The sequence below is a fragment of the Portunus trituberculatus genome, chromosome 32 (assembly GCF_017591435.1).
Source record: "Portunus trituberculatus isolate SZX2019 chromosome 32, ASM1759143v1, whole genome shotgun sequence".
Classification (NCBI taxonomy): Eukaryota; Metazoa; Arthropoda; class Malacostraca; order Decapoda; family Portunidae; genus Portunus; species Portunus trituberculatus.
The window spans coordinates 5,503,182-5,517,550 of record NC_059286.1 but is presented as its reverse complement, the minus strand read 5'-3'; the positions used below and the strand labels follow the sequence as shown (position 1 = coordinate 5,517,550).

General features: G+C 40.4%; 1 protein-coding gene across 3 annotated transcripts in view; it reads right to left on the bottom strand.

Annotated features, from left to right (window-relative positions):
- LOC123511859 overlaps window positions 1-14,369 on the bottom strand; it is a 298,637-nt gene that overhangs the window by 63,268 nt on the left and 221,000 nt on the right. For all 3 annotated transcript variants that reach the window (XM_045267909.1, XM_045267911.1, XM_045267910.1), the window contains exons 2-3: window positions 6,217-6,407; window positions 4,427-4,604 (exon numbers count right to left, since the gene is read on the bottom strand). In XM_045267909.1, coding sequence (XP_045123844.1) covers window positions 4,427-4,604; window positions 6,217-6,407 — 369 coding nt within the window. The remainder of the gene's footprint in view (window positions 1-4,426; window positions 4,605-6,216; window positions 6,408-14,369) is intronic.

Sequence of the window (14,369 nt, the reverse complement as noted above, 5' to 3'; positions counted from 1 at the left end):
TTTATGGGTATTGAAATAATAAATAACATGTAGATTCACGCTCAATTAATCCTTTTTAATGAACACGGTTATATATGTTTGTACCTTTTGGCCGGAATGCATAATTTACCCAACTATTTCAAATGCATAAAACAATAATTACACGACACACACTTTTACCATCAAATTATGAAGGGAATATTACATCATGTTCTGTATAATAATGTTCCCCCTCCGTCACCGACACTTTTTTTTATTGAATGAATTACTATGTTACAAATCGACAAAATGTTGTCCCATTAAAAAGAGACATTCGTTTAGAAACGCTAACTTACAACACGGTTTCTGTTAGAAGAAATATTGAGTTTCAAAACATTAAAAGTATAAAGACAAACAACGTTTTCGTTCAAAAATACATTGTTTCAGAACGTCAGGAAACATTTTTTTTTCACTCAAAGAAAATAGTGATCAAGCGTTAAAAAACACAAAGAACAAAATGTACATTTATAAAACTGTAATACAGAAAATATGAAACACAAGGAAATAAAATGTTTTCCTCTTAACTGTAAGACTATTAAAAAAAATATTCAGAACTACACTGAAACACAACATATACAATAAAAAAGAACAGTTTCGCAATCACCCACACACACACACACACACACACACACACACACACGATACCGTAGCTATTCTATTTCAACACAAATTATGCTATGCTCTAGTCACTATTATGATACGTATTTCAACATACAATAGGAAGCACGGAAACAGACTGAGTGGTGCAGCCTTAATTAACCGAAGCTCTATACGTGACTTAGACTCCAAACAAGAGAGTGCAGACCAAATAAAAAACACATTATCAACATTAACACATTCATCATCACAAAGTCACCTGCAACATTTGTGTAGAAATATTTGAGTTTGATCAGGTTTTCATGTATTTTTTGCTGTATATGATTTTTCCTTTGTTTATTTATATTTTTTCTTACCTCCAGTTGATAAGAAACTTTGAAACTACTTATGATATATTTTGTATATTTTGTAAAGTTTTTTTTTATTTCAGGTTGAAAGAAAAGGACCAACATACAAAATATCAAGTGAAATAGTGGTTTCTCTTATATTCATAAAGAACAGTTGTTTTTAATCTTGCTTATAAAAATAAATGTGAACGAAAAAGAAACTAAACACATTTGTATAATAACGCATATTTTTTTTTAAGTCCATTTGATTCTTCTTCACTACACTTGATTTTTACAGACTCAAAAGGACACACACCCACTCACTCTCACACACACACACACACACACACACACACACACACACACACACACACACACACACACACACACACACACACACACACACACACTTCTTCTTCCACAACAAAATGACACCCCCAGCGCACACTTCACCACTTCAAAATGCCTGGCGACGCACAGCACCTCGTCATAACAAAACCAAATCATCCCCCTCCCGTTGGTCACAGCCAAAGCCGCGAGGAATCAAGAATAATTCAATCTTAATCCCTTATTTACCACGTGGCTGGGGATGGCTGGGGACGGCGCTTCATCCTCTACGTATAAAACAAAACATTGCCTTCATTTTCTTTCTTCTTTCTTTCATTGTGATGAGAGAGAGAGAGAGAGAGAGAGAGAGAGAGAGAGAGAGAGAGAGAGAGAGAGAGAGAGAGAGAGAGAGAGAGAGAGAGAGAGAGAGAGAGAGAGAGAGAGAGCGCCTTCAACCACAGACGACACTCAAAATATTTCCTGCCCAGTGGGTGCCAAGAGTTTCCCAGCAGCTTTGCGAGACCTTATTCCCACATTCTCTCTCTCTCTCTCTCTCTCTCTCTCTCTCTCTCTCAAGTTTTAGTCAGTTTTTATATTTGCAGTTTTAACGTGATTCAATGAAGATGAACGTGCCAATGATAATAATAATAATAATAATAATAATAATAATAATAATAATAATAATAATAATAATAATAATAATAATAATAATAATAATAATAATAGTAATGATAATAATAAAACCACAATTGAACACTTAACAACCACCATCACCACCACAACCACCATCATCATCACCATCAAAATTCATTCATCAAGGCTCTTCCAGGCAAGCAGTAGCACCACCACTAGCAGCAGCATATTCAAATCCCCAAAATGGTGAAGACTGCATTGGCAAATCCTGTTTTATTAGGCGTTCAGAGTTGATGGCAAAATTACCATATGATTGGCTATTCACGCGCGCCGTCTGGACCCAATCAGCGCAGTGGGATTTCGCTTCCCCGCCAGTCACTTGATCAGCTGAAGTGGTCACGTGATTCTGAGCCTTTGGTGTCTTTGTTCTCGTGGTCTTTCGTTCCTTTGACATAACGCTGCTTTCCTACCCCCACGCCTTGCTCCTTTGCACTCCTATACGCTGCTTGCTGCTACTTTGCTCCCTTTGCGCTGTTCCTCAATGGTTTCTGTTTCTCTCTCTCTCTCTCTCTCTCTCTCTCTCTCTCTCTCTCTCTCTCTCTCTCTCTCTCTCTCGCTGTTTACATTTCATTTAGTGACAGTCTGCGTCTTTTTTGTCTTTATCGCAGCTTTTCCTTGTGTTACGTCATTCCTTTCATTTCAGTAACTAAGAGAGAGAGAGAGAGAGAGAGAGAGAGAGAGAGAGAGAGAGAGAGAGTTGGTCCCGAGGCGTACGTAATCCCGGTGGAAATCCAGTTATTTTGCGCTCGCCAACCTTTTGGGAGTCTTTTGTCATTCAATTTATATTACACGAACGCAAAATCACAGCCAACATTCGCGCACACAAACAAATTACGTGGCATTTTTTGTTCATAAAATGGCATTGTTCACTGTTAATCCTTAACGCCCACGGATTCGAACAAAGAGATGCCCAAACACACACACACACACACACACACACACACACACACACACACACACACACACAACTCACTATCCATCTCTCTCTCTCTCTCTCTCTCTCTCTCTCTCTCTCTCTCTCTCTCTCTCTCTCTCTCTCTCTCTCTCTCTGTCTCTCAAATAATTCCGCACACACACACACACACACACACACACACACACACACACGTTTATAGGAGTTTCTGATGAGTCCAGTGATGAGTGATTCTGATGGGCTCATTTTCATTACTATTCACCCGGTGTTTGGTGGTCGCGGTGTCAAAGGTTTATTAATACTCAGAATGACCTCAAAATAACATTCCCAGTACCAACAGTTCATTACCACCATCGCTAGAAATGACCGCCGCTTTATGTCCTTTGGTGTATTGCAATGCTGATTCTTTCCTTTTGTGTGTGTGTGTGTGTGTGTGTGTGTGTGTGTGTGTGTGTGTGTGTGTGTGTGTGTGTGTGTGTGTGTGTGTGTGTGTGTGTGTGTGTGTGTGTGTGTGTGTGTGTGTGTGTGTGTGTGTGTGTGGCGGAGTGATGTCACTAATGTTATTTTCTATTCCTTTCTCTTCCGTTTTTGTGTTGGTGCGTTGGTGTGTATCGTGTTGTCTTACCAATGTTATCTTTTATTCTTTCCTCTTTCGTTGGTGTTACTCTCGATGCTTGGTTAATGTATCGGGGTTAAATTATGGTTCAAGTTTGGGTTATGTGAATAAAATGTAATAGTTTTTCTTCCTATAGAATACTAAATGACCTCATTCGTACTGAAGACTGTGTGTGTGGATGAAGGATGTTGTCAGTATTATCTTCTATCTCTTCCTTTTTCGTTGAAGTTACTATCGATGCTTGTTTAATGCATCGTGTTTAAATTCTGGTTATATGATTATAATATAATAGTTTATCTTCCTATGGAATACTAAATCGATGCATTTGTACCGAAGACTGTGTGTGTGGATGTGGTATGTTGTCAATATTGTCTTCTATCGCCTCATTTTCCGTTGGTGTTACTATCGATGTTGCGTTGGTATACCATGTTCAAATCCTGGCTTAAGTTTGTGATATATGAGTAAGATGTAATAGTTTGTCTTGCTATAGATGCAGCTGTACTGAAGACTGTGTTTAAGGATGAGGTATGTTGTCAATAATATCTTCTATCGCCTTATTTTTTGTTGATGTTACTATCAATGTTGCGTTGGTACACCGTGTTCATATTCAGTTCAAAGTTTGCGATCTTTGATTAACCCTTCCACTACTGAGGAACATTATTACCATGATTTTTGGGTACGATTAGACGATTTATTTGCATTAGGAAGGGTCTATGATGGTCAAAAGATTAATGACCAGAGTCTTCACTATTCAAATCCAACACACAAGTTTCTGAAGCCGTATAAAATCGCTAAATAATAAGCAGAATGGATATGAAAACACGCCATGGTACTGAAAAGGTAAAAAAAAAAAAGTAGTTTGTCTTCCTATAAAATATCAAAATCAAAGTGTATGTACTGAAAGGGTCACACACATATAGGAAGCCAAGTACTCACCATAAATAGTCAACATTTTCCTCTTGACGTGCTCGCTGTTGAAGGTTGATATCCAGCACGTGTACTCCCCTGAGAGCTCCGTGGTGGGGTTGATGATGGCTAGTGCTCTGTGCTTCGAGAACTCATCAGCTGAAACTTCGTAGTCCAGGTTGAGTCTCCCTTTCAAAATACCAAGAACCTGTAACATGAAAACATGAGATGGTTATTAGTGTCAATGAGCTGTTTTTTTAACCACTTTGATACTGGGACAAATTTTTACCTTAAGATTTGTGTACGATTAGACCATTTTATTTTCATTAGGAAGGGTCTATGGAGATCAGAAGATTAACGGCCAGAGTCTTCTCTATTTCAATCCTCCACATGCGTATCTGAAGCTGTATGAAATCACCAAATAGTAAGCAGAATGTATATGGAAACGCGTCATGGTACTAGAGGGATTGATATTGGTATTCTAAAAATGATGATAGTAAGTGGATGAGCAAGTTAGTGCTGAATTAATTGGAAACCTCGGGAGATTAGAAATGTTTATGGAAAGGAATAGTGGCTCGGTATCTTTTACATCGAGACTCTCACGAGAAAAGCATGCTGGGTTCTTGTTGCTTCTTTCACGTTACGTTATGAGTGAGTGAATGGAGAGCAAAGGAGGAATGGAACACAAAGGAACAAAGGAAGAATACCATAATTTTTGTCACTTATCTGTTTTAAAAAAAGTAAACTATCTATCTATCTATCTTTCGCGAGAGAGAGAGAGAGAGAGAGAGAGAGAGAGAGAGAGAGAGAGAGAGAGAGAGAGAGAGAGAGAGAGAGAGAGAGAGAGAGAGAGAGAGAGAGAGAGAGAGAGAGAGAGAGAGAGAGAGAGAGAGAGAGAGAGAGAGAGAGAGAGAGAGAGAGAGTGTGAGTCGCGGGAAGACGGCTAAGGAAACTCGATGGAACAGTAAATAAAAAAAAAAAAAACTCCTTCATTAGCAAGTTCTCAGGATCCAGTTAGACGCGTCCCTCTTGTATTTATATAGAGACGGGGGGCGCCAGGTATTCGATATGGTACTACGAGGCGACCAGAATCCATTACAGAGGAGTTGAAACACCGAGGGAAGGGAAAAAAGGTGATGTGAACTTTGTGTTTATCTTGGCCAAGTTTCTCGTTCTCCGTCTGACCTTCTTTAAGTTTCCCTGTTTTTCTCTATTAGCATAACTTAAAAAGGACTTAGTTTCCTACAGCGTGGAGGAGGAAAGTTTTCTACAGCGTGGTCTATCTCTTTCTTTTTTTTTATCTCTCTCTCGTCATGTTTAACCTCTCACATTATCTCTTTTCCATATTTCCTACCTTTGTTTCCTTTTCAGTCCTGTTCGTCTTTCCTTTTTATCTTTCATCCTATCCCTTCTCCACTTCAATCTTTCTTTCCTATTTCTTTTTCCTTTCTATCTTCCTTCTTATTCTTCTTTCTTATTCTTCTTTCTTATTCTTCTTTCCTTCAAAAGTTTCTTCTATCCTCATTTCCATTTAATCTTTCTTTCCTCTTCTTTTCTTCTTTCATTCTTTCGTTCTATCCCTATCCTTCAATCTTTCTGTTTTAGTCGTCTTTCCTTCCTCTCCCTTCTCCCTTACCATCTTCCATTCTTCTCTTTTCACTTCCATTTTCTCCATATTCTTCATAATCTTCAATCTTTTTTTTTCATTTCCCCTTTCCATCTCTCCTTCCTATCCTTTCCTTTACATCTTACTCTCCATCCTCTCTCCTTCCCATTTTTCCTTCATTTTTCCCTTCACCAGCAGTCACACCTGTTCTTACCTGAGGTTTGTTGGGAGGGATCCACTGGTAGACTGGGAAGGGCTTTCTCTTAAAATACCACTTGACAACCAGCCCGTTCTTCTCATTCTCTTCCGTGAAATCGTACTTGCAATCCAGGACGAGCTGGGCCTGCGAACCGTTCATGACCACGCTGGGACCCTCTATATCGGAGACTTCGAGACCAAGACATCCTGCGAGGGAGAAGGACGGTGTGGATTAGTTGGGTTAATTATCTATGTTGTTTTTCATTGGTTGTTGGTGAAGGGAGTTAATCAAGGAAGTTCGTTAAGGGTATATTTATTTTCTTTATTCTTTATGTGAATAGGAAGCTGGTCAACGGCATAGTGATGGAAGAAAAGGCAGTGTTGTTTGTCATTCACCCTAAAAGTGATAATGAATAAATGAATATATTAATCAAGAATGAAAGCTTTTCTTACAGAAGAATTGCAGAGATTTTGAGGAAAGTTACTGAGAGAGAGAGAGAGAGAGAGAGAGAGAGAGAGAGAGAGAGAGAGAGAGAGAGAGAGAGAGAGAGAGAGAGAGAGAGAGAGAGAGAGAGAGAGAGAGAGAGAGAGAGAGAGAGAGAGAGAGAGAGAGAGAGAGAGAGAGAGAGAGAGAGAGAGAGAGAGAGAGAGAATCATTGCACGTAAGAGCACCCAAATCGAACCCAACCTAACTCATCCCAACCTAACCTACCCTAACCTAACCTACCTAGAAAAAGATAACGTAGGCCAGGTGTGGGATTGAGAGATAGACGAGGTAAAGGGAAGGAGAGGGAGGTTGGGAGGAGAGGGCGAGGGAGAGGGAGAGGGAGAGAGAGAAGAGAGAGAGAGAGAGAGGGAGAGGCAGATCACAAGGGAAGACCGTAATGCTTTGTAATTAAATCCTCTATAGCAGATTCCAGAGTATTATTCCTTGCTGCGGGTCCTTCTCTTTTGTGTGGCTGCTCTCTCTCTCTCTCTCTCTCTCTCTCTCTCTCTCTCTCTCTCTCTCTCTCTCTCTCTCTATCTATCTATCTATCTATCACTAGTTAATGGTGGTAGTAGTAGTAGTAGTAGTAGTAGTAGTAGTGGTAGTGGTAGTGGTAGTGGTAGTGGTATTGGAGGTGGTGGTGGTGGTGGTGGTGGTGGTGGTGGTGGTGGTAGTCGTAGAGGAGGTGGTTGGATGTGGCGGTGATGGTTGTTGTATTTCTTCTCCTATCCCCTCCATCTCTCCACTTTTCTTTCGTATTGCCTTCCTTTCTCTACCTGCCTTTCTCTCCAATCCCTTCTCCTTTTTTTCACTTACACACACACACACACACACACACACACACACACACACACACACACACACACACACACACACACCTCGATGTCATTTGGCGAATCCCTGAAATACGTCTTTCTTTTATCTGAGTCTGGAGCAAAAGGGCTCCGCTGAGGCTTAAGTAAGACGCACGGTATCTGAAACTCCATAAGCAAATCTCCATAACTTAGAAAGAGACGCCATCCTTTCACATTTTCTCATACCAACTTGTGTATTTTGGAGGGACGGGAACTCACTTGCTCAGAGGCTGCACGGCATGGCTCGCTCCATTACATGTGTTGTTTATATTACCATGTCTAGATTTACATGTTGATGCAAGCCACTCACTCATCTTGCCTCTAATGGACATGATCTGCTCCTTGATTTAAAGAAGTAATCCATTCGAATGTTAAGATTAGAAGCGGGGATTTAATAATATTTATCTTTGGTGTTATTAGTACTGAGAGAAAATACTAGTGATGATATTTAATAATGGAGGTGAATGTAATAGTTTGTGTACCTGAATCTATGTGAGTTGCAATTAACTATCTTCCAAAGTATTGAATTGTTTAAGTACATGTACACCCAAGGAGGAAAAAAAAAAAATGAAATGTGACAATATAACAGGAGAAAAAATGTGAATACGAATGCATTTTTCCATTTCAATAAATAAATAAAGGACATTTCAAATTCAACTGAATTTTTCAGTTGAATATATATGATCTTGACCCAAAAATTTAATAAATAGAAATTAATTTCAAAATGTACTAGTCGTGGTAGGAACAGTAGTGGTAGTAGTAGTAGTAGTGGTGGTAGTATTATTATTAGTAGTAGCAGTAGCAGTAGCAGTAGCAGTAGTAGTAGTAGTAGTAGTAGTAGTAGTAGTAGTAGTAGTAGTAGTAGTAATAGCAGAAACAGCGGTAATAGTAGTAACGGTAATGAATTATAGTCCATTAAAATAGCTCACGTTACAGAGATGGGATCCGAGAAAAAAAACAGCAAATGGGGACTTGATATTTACACAACTAAAGGAAAGAAGAAAGGAAGAAGGAAGGAAGGAAGAAAGAATAGAAAGAAGGAAGAAAGGAAGAATAGAAAGCAGGAAGGAAGCATTCACCCCACAGGACCACAAGAGAGAGATACTGTGTCTTTGTTATCACGGGGCGGTGAGAGAAGACGAGAGGAGACGTTCATCTTGCGTTTCTCACCACTTAGCGCATCCCTGAGTGTTTGGCCAGACGGGGAGGGTTCCTGGCCATTCCTAAACTCACGAAAGACTCACCACGCTGCTATTGTGTCGCGCTGCCGAGTGTTTGTCCAAATGCCGTCCTCTGTAAGGATCTGTTTGACGCCCTGTATGACTCGGCTAAGACGTGTAATCCCTTTGTTAGAATACCGCGGAGGGAGAAGCGTGTATCGACTCTGCCTGTTGCCCTTTGAATCCGCTCACGTCCCCGAACAAAGGAGCATAATAGTGTGTGGTATTGATGTCTCGGTGGGTCATTTTTACGTGTTCTTTATTGTACCTTTATCGGAATATGATGTTCGGTTATTCTGTTTGCACTCCGTTATATTTATTTTTTTCTCTTTTTTTCTCTCTGTACCTGGTAGTGCGGAAATGGATGTGTATGTATATAGTACTGTTAGGTAATGTTAGGGTAAGTTTTTTTTTTTTTGCCTTATATTTACAGGGCATGACTTTTTTTTTTATTTTCTTATTACTGGATGGTTCATGTATATATTTTTTTTCTGTCACGCAGTGGAAAGGATGTATCGTATTTTATTTATAATATTTTGTGAATAAAGATACGAGTGAATGACTTTTACATATTGCCATTCTCTCTCTCTCTCTCTCTCTCTCTCTCTCTCTCTCTCTCTCTCTCTCTCTCTCTCTCTCACACCACTTCCACAAAAAATGTCTTCATAGTTTCTATCTTTCTGGTTCTCAGTCTTTTCCTATCTCTCGTTTTCTTTTCTCTGTCATTTTTTTTCTATTTTATTCTCTCTCTCTCTCTCTCTCTCTCTCTCTCTCTCTCTCTCTCTCTCTCTCTCATCTGCCTTCACCCTTACCTGCGATGATAGAAATTGACCTAAAGCTCGTAAATCCCCCACATCACACCTGGCCGACTGAGCTTACCTGTGTGGCTGCCTGGAGCGTTCCCACACCCTCCCCCTCTCCCTCTCTTATCGCGTAAGTGTTAACAGACAAACACGAAGAGGGGGATTTGGTAAATAGCGTCCCCCTCACACACAGCGACGGGGAATAACAAACAGCCACCACCAGCACAGAATACAATTTACCTTCATTCACCCTCCCTCCCCTTTTTTTTTTTTTACTTTTTTGTACGCCTTCACTCTCTCCTGATGAAGGTGTGTGTGTGTGTGTGTGTGTGTGTGTGTGTGTGTGTGTGTGTGTGTGTGTGTGTGTGTGTGTGTCAATGACTACTGGTTATCTTTCAAACTTACTAGTCTCTATGTATAAGAATATAAGGGCAAAGTTTAGCGTATGTAATGAAGATAGGAAGCTGTAGCAATATTATATGTAACCATTGTGTTCTTCTCTGCATCTTTATATTTCCAACGAAGAGTTCCTACCGCAGAAACTTCCTACCACCACCACCCACACCACCACCGCCACTACCACCACCACAACCACCACGACCACTACGGCCGCCACAACCAGTGCCTCCTGCCCCACAAGTCGAAGCTTTACACCAATTCCCGCACCTCCCACGTCAATTAGTGGAGTTTACGTGGCTCAGGCTGTCTCGCCCACCTGTCCGCCCGTCACCAGTGGATTAAGACCCGCGTGACGCAATACTGCCCACGATTTCGAGAACCAAGGCTAACAGGATTCCAAAAGCTTTTCCTTATGAACAGCACCTCATTATTTTGTATTTCTTTATCTGTTGCTGTATATATGGTGGAGTGTGTGAAAACTGAATCTCACGTAACACAACCACACCGAATGAAAGTTTCAGAGATTTGTGTTTCAGTTTTATTCGTCTTCAGATGGAAACGAAAAAAAAAAACTAAATTCTACAAAGATTATAAATTCTATGAGACTTTTTTTTTTTTAAGACAACATACATTTCCAAATATTACACTCCCTTAAGCATCTTTTTATCTGTCTTTACCTGAATATAAACCGAGTAGAAACTTTACATTACATTTCCTGGAGTTTTTTTTTCTTTACTCTTTTAACCATCTTCACCTTAGAAAAGAAGAGAGAGAAAGAGAGAAACGATATACCCACCCCACTTTATTTACCCTTTTGAATCAATCCATACCAGGCGAATCACGTAAGTAGTAAGATTACCCCAAATTAATCTGAAATAGACCTACATAATCTCCCTTTCCTTGAGCACAATGGCCAGCGTGAGTCCATTTCCTGGTGTGTATATTGGCCATTTCTTCCCACACACCTGCTGCTGAAGGTGAAAATCACGTTACTTAATTTAGTAGCTCCCAAAACCTCCTCCTACTGATAAGGGATGAGAAGGAGGGAGGAGATAATGGTGGGAGAGATGGGAATGATGGTTTTTGAGGCAAGGGAGGCAGAGGGTGGAGGCTCAAGAGGGAAGCGAAGAGGAATGTGGGAATGGAAGTTAATGGCAGGATGGAGAGGCAGAGAGAGAGAGAGAGAGAGAGAGAGAAAGAGAGAGAAACTGAGAGAGACAGAAAAAGAGAGAGAGACACAGAAACGGAGACAGAGAGAAAAAGATTAAGACAGACAGACAGAGAAGAGAGAGAGAGAAAAAAAAAGGAGAAATAAGCGAAGAACAGCGACAACATCAAAGACAAGACACAAGAGGACCCCCACTAGAAAGTAACGCACAAAACTCCCTTCTATTCTACCTGTCACAATACCGCTGCCCTGGTGGCGAGGCTGACAGTGACGGAGTGATGGTGACGAGCTACTGGGACTTAACGACGTTGGGGACTATGACTGATGGTGACTGGATGGTGTAACGAGCACTGGTGATGATGATTGCACCTCTGGAACGCATCATAGCTACAAAGAATGACGTGGGAGAAAGAAAACTCTGCTGGACAGGACTCGGCTTGATTCGGCTTGGCTTGGCTTGGCTTGGCTTGGCTTGGCTCGGGTTGGCTTGGATTGGCTTGGATTGGCTGGGGTGGGGTTGGTGAGTTTTGGTGAGCAAGAAGAATTGATGGTGAGATATGAGTAATGGTGAGTGATTGTAGGGGATTATCTTAACTCTTCTTTTTTGTTGCAGGAGGAGGAGGAGGAGGAGGAGGAGGAGGAGGAGGAGGAGGAGGAGGAGGAGGAGGAGGAGGAGGAGGAGGAGGAGGAGGAGGAGGACGAGGAGGGACGAGGAAGGACGAGGATAAGGACAAGAAGAAAAGAAAAAAGAAAACAAAAGAAAAAAAAAACAAAAAGAACAAAAAAGAGAAAAGAAAGGGAGAAACGCAAGTTATTCAATATTCAATAAAGAAATAAGAAACATGAAACTATCCTCCTTCCATCTCTTCCTCTTCCTCCTCCTCCTACTATCCTGTCTCCAAGCTCCCTCCTGTCCCTCCCTCTCTCAGCTTCTACTCTCCAAAACTTCTCCCCTCTTAACGTTCTCTCTCTTGGTCTCCTCTCCTACTGCTCCAACAGACGCCACGCCCTCCACCTCTCCACAGCCAGGTGAAAACAAAGGGAGGCTTCTTGTTGACCACCACCACCACCACCACCACCACCCAAGCACCCTCCAGCAGTCACACAAAAGAGTCTGAATGGCGGTACTGATTCCTAGCTTCTCCCATTCTAAAGATTTCATTTCTGGTGTTTGATTTTGAGATTTCATTCGACAAGAGGAGAAAATGTTGTTGAGTTGGCATATCTTGGGTTGACAGTGATTGAGAGTGTCGTTGTGTTTAGAGTTATTGGTTTCTGTTCTTGGTATTTAGATTAGAGTGTGATTAGTAACATTAACGTCCTTTAGTTTCAGGTTATAGGATTTCACGTGAGAATTAGAATAAATGTTACCATGTTGACTAAATTTTGGTCTGAGGTGATTGATTATACTTAACTGTGCATTTTGAAGTGTCATTTTTATATCTGTAATTCAACTTTGGAAAAAAAATGTATAATCTGTTTATACACCAAAATTCTACAATGATACACAATAAATATACATTCACATTTATTTCTACTTAAATTACATAAACGCAGGTTAAATAACATTACTAGACAAAAGAAAGCCAACAAAAAAATCACTCAAAATTTAGAAAAAAAACAAGAACAACATCAAGGGCGAATTTACGTCTTAAAGAAACTTGATACTCCTTCCTTGAAAGTCCTGGAAAGTACTCGTAAGAAAAGTTACTTGTCCATATTTTTACATACAAAATATATACACAACTCACGCATCCTTGTACCCACTCCAGGGGCACTGCTCCCTCAAACTAACTTAGACGACTCTTGGCCTTAGTACTTGTGTCCTGTGCTTACAAAAGACTACTGAGCATGTGAAATATTGACCCACAGAGAGAGAGAGAGAGAGAGAGAGAGAGAGAGAGAGAGAGATATACGAAGCGAAGAACCAGGAGAAAATTGCCCAGAGCTACATATACCTAATATTACGTCTAGTATTTTTTCATTCCCCTCCTCCTCCTCTTCCTTTCTTTACATCTCGTTCCTCTGCTTTTACACCTGTTTCTCTCCTCCTCCTCCTCCTCCTCCTCCTCCTCCTCCTCCTCCCAACAAGGCAACCTGTTTCTTCCTGGTTTGTTCCGATCTTTTGCACAGCTTTATTCCTTCCCATTGTGAGACTCCGGAAAGGACGCGCTTCACAGGTAAAACTTTGTACCTGAGCCTACCTGCTGGGGCCGAGGGGGACTTTCCTTCTTAATTAAATGTTGTATCAAAGGTCCATGTGAATATTAGTATTTGTTTCCCTCCCAAAAGACAGAGAAAATGTATATGTATGGGATTAAAAATTGAACATATCTCGTTCTGTGAATAAGAGAAGGATAATTAAAGAAACTGGAAGGAAAAGTTTGGTTAATTAAGGATGATGAAGAAAGGATGACAATGAAATAATGGTGTTGAGGTTGGTCAAGAAATTAAGAGTTTGTAAATAATGAAAATAAGAAGAGGAATGTTTTAGAGCTACTGGGAAGACGATGAAGTGATAGAACATACAGCAACAGCAACACCAACCAAAAAGTAGAAAAAAAAAAACAGCAAATGAATAAATAAATGAATATAAAGATTAATAGATTAACAACACGAAAGTGGAAATTTTAACTATGACAATAATAAAAATAATACAGCAGCAACAACAGCAATAACAACAACAACAACAGTTACACCAGGAGTAAAAACAAGAAAAAAAGACAACGAAAGAGGAAGAATGTCAAACAACCAAAAACAACGGCAACATCGACCACCACTCAAAACTCGACAATACTTCACAACTCTCCTCAAAAAAAAAGTCCCCAAATACACGCTAGAACAAAAGAGGATGGAAAAAAAAGGAGGAAAAGAAAAGTTTGTTCGGAGGAGAAAAACAGAAAAAAAGGGATTTGATTTTAAGAAGTGGTGACCTGAGGCAGAGGACGAGAACAAGGCAAGGACGGACACACACACACAGACACTCACTCACTCAATCACTCTCTCTCTCTCTCTCTCTCTCTCTCTCTCTCTCTCTCTCTCTCTCTCTCTCTCTCTCTCTCTCTCTCTCTCTCGTGTACAGAAATGTGATCTGGAGGATGCTACACTCGAGAGAGAGAGAGAGAGAGAGAGAGAGAGAGAGAGAGAGAATATTCCTCTCCCTCTCAACTCATCCTCGGTAACATTCACCCTCGTTCTCCCTTTAGCCTTGTTTAGCATTTCCAATAACCTTCCTCCT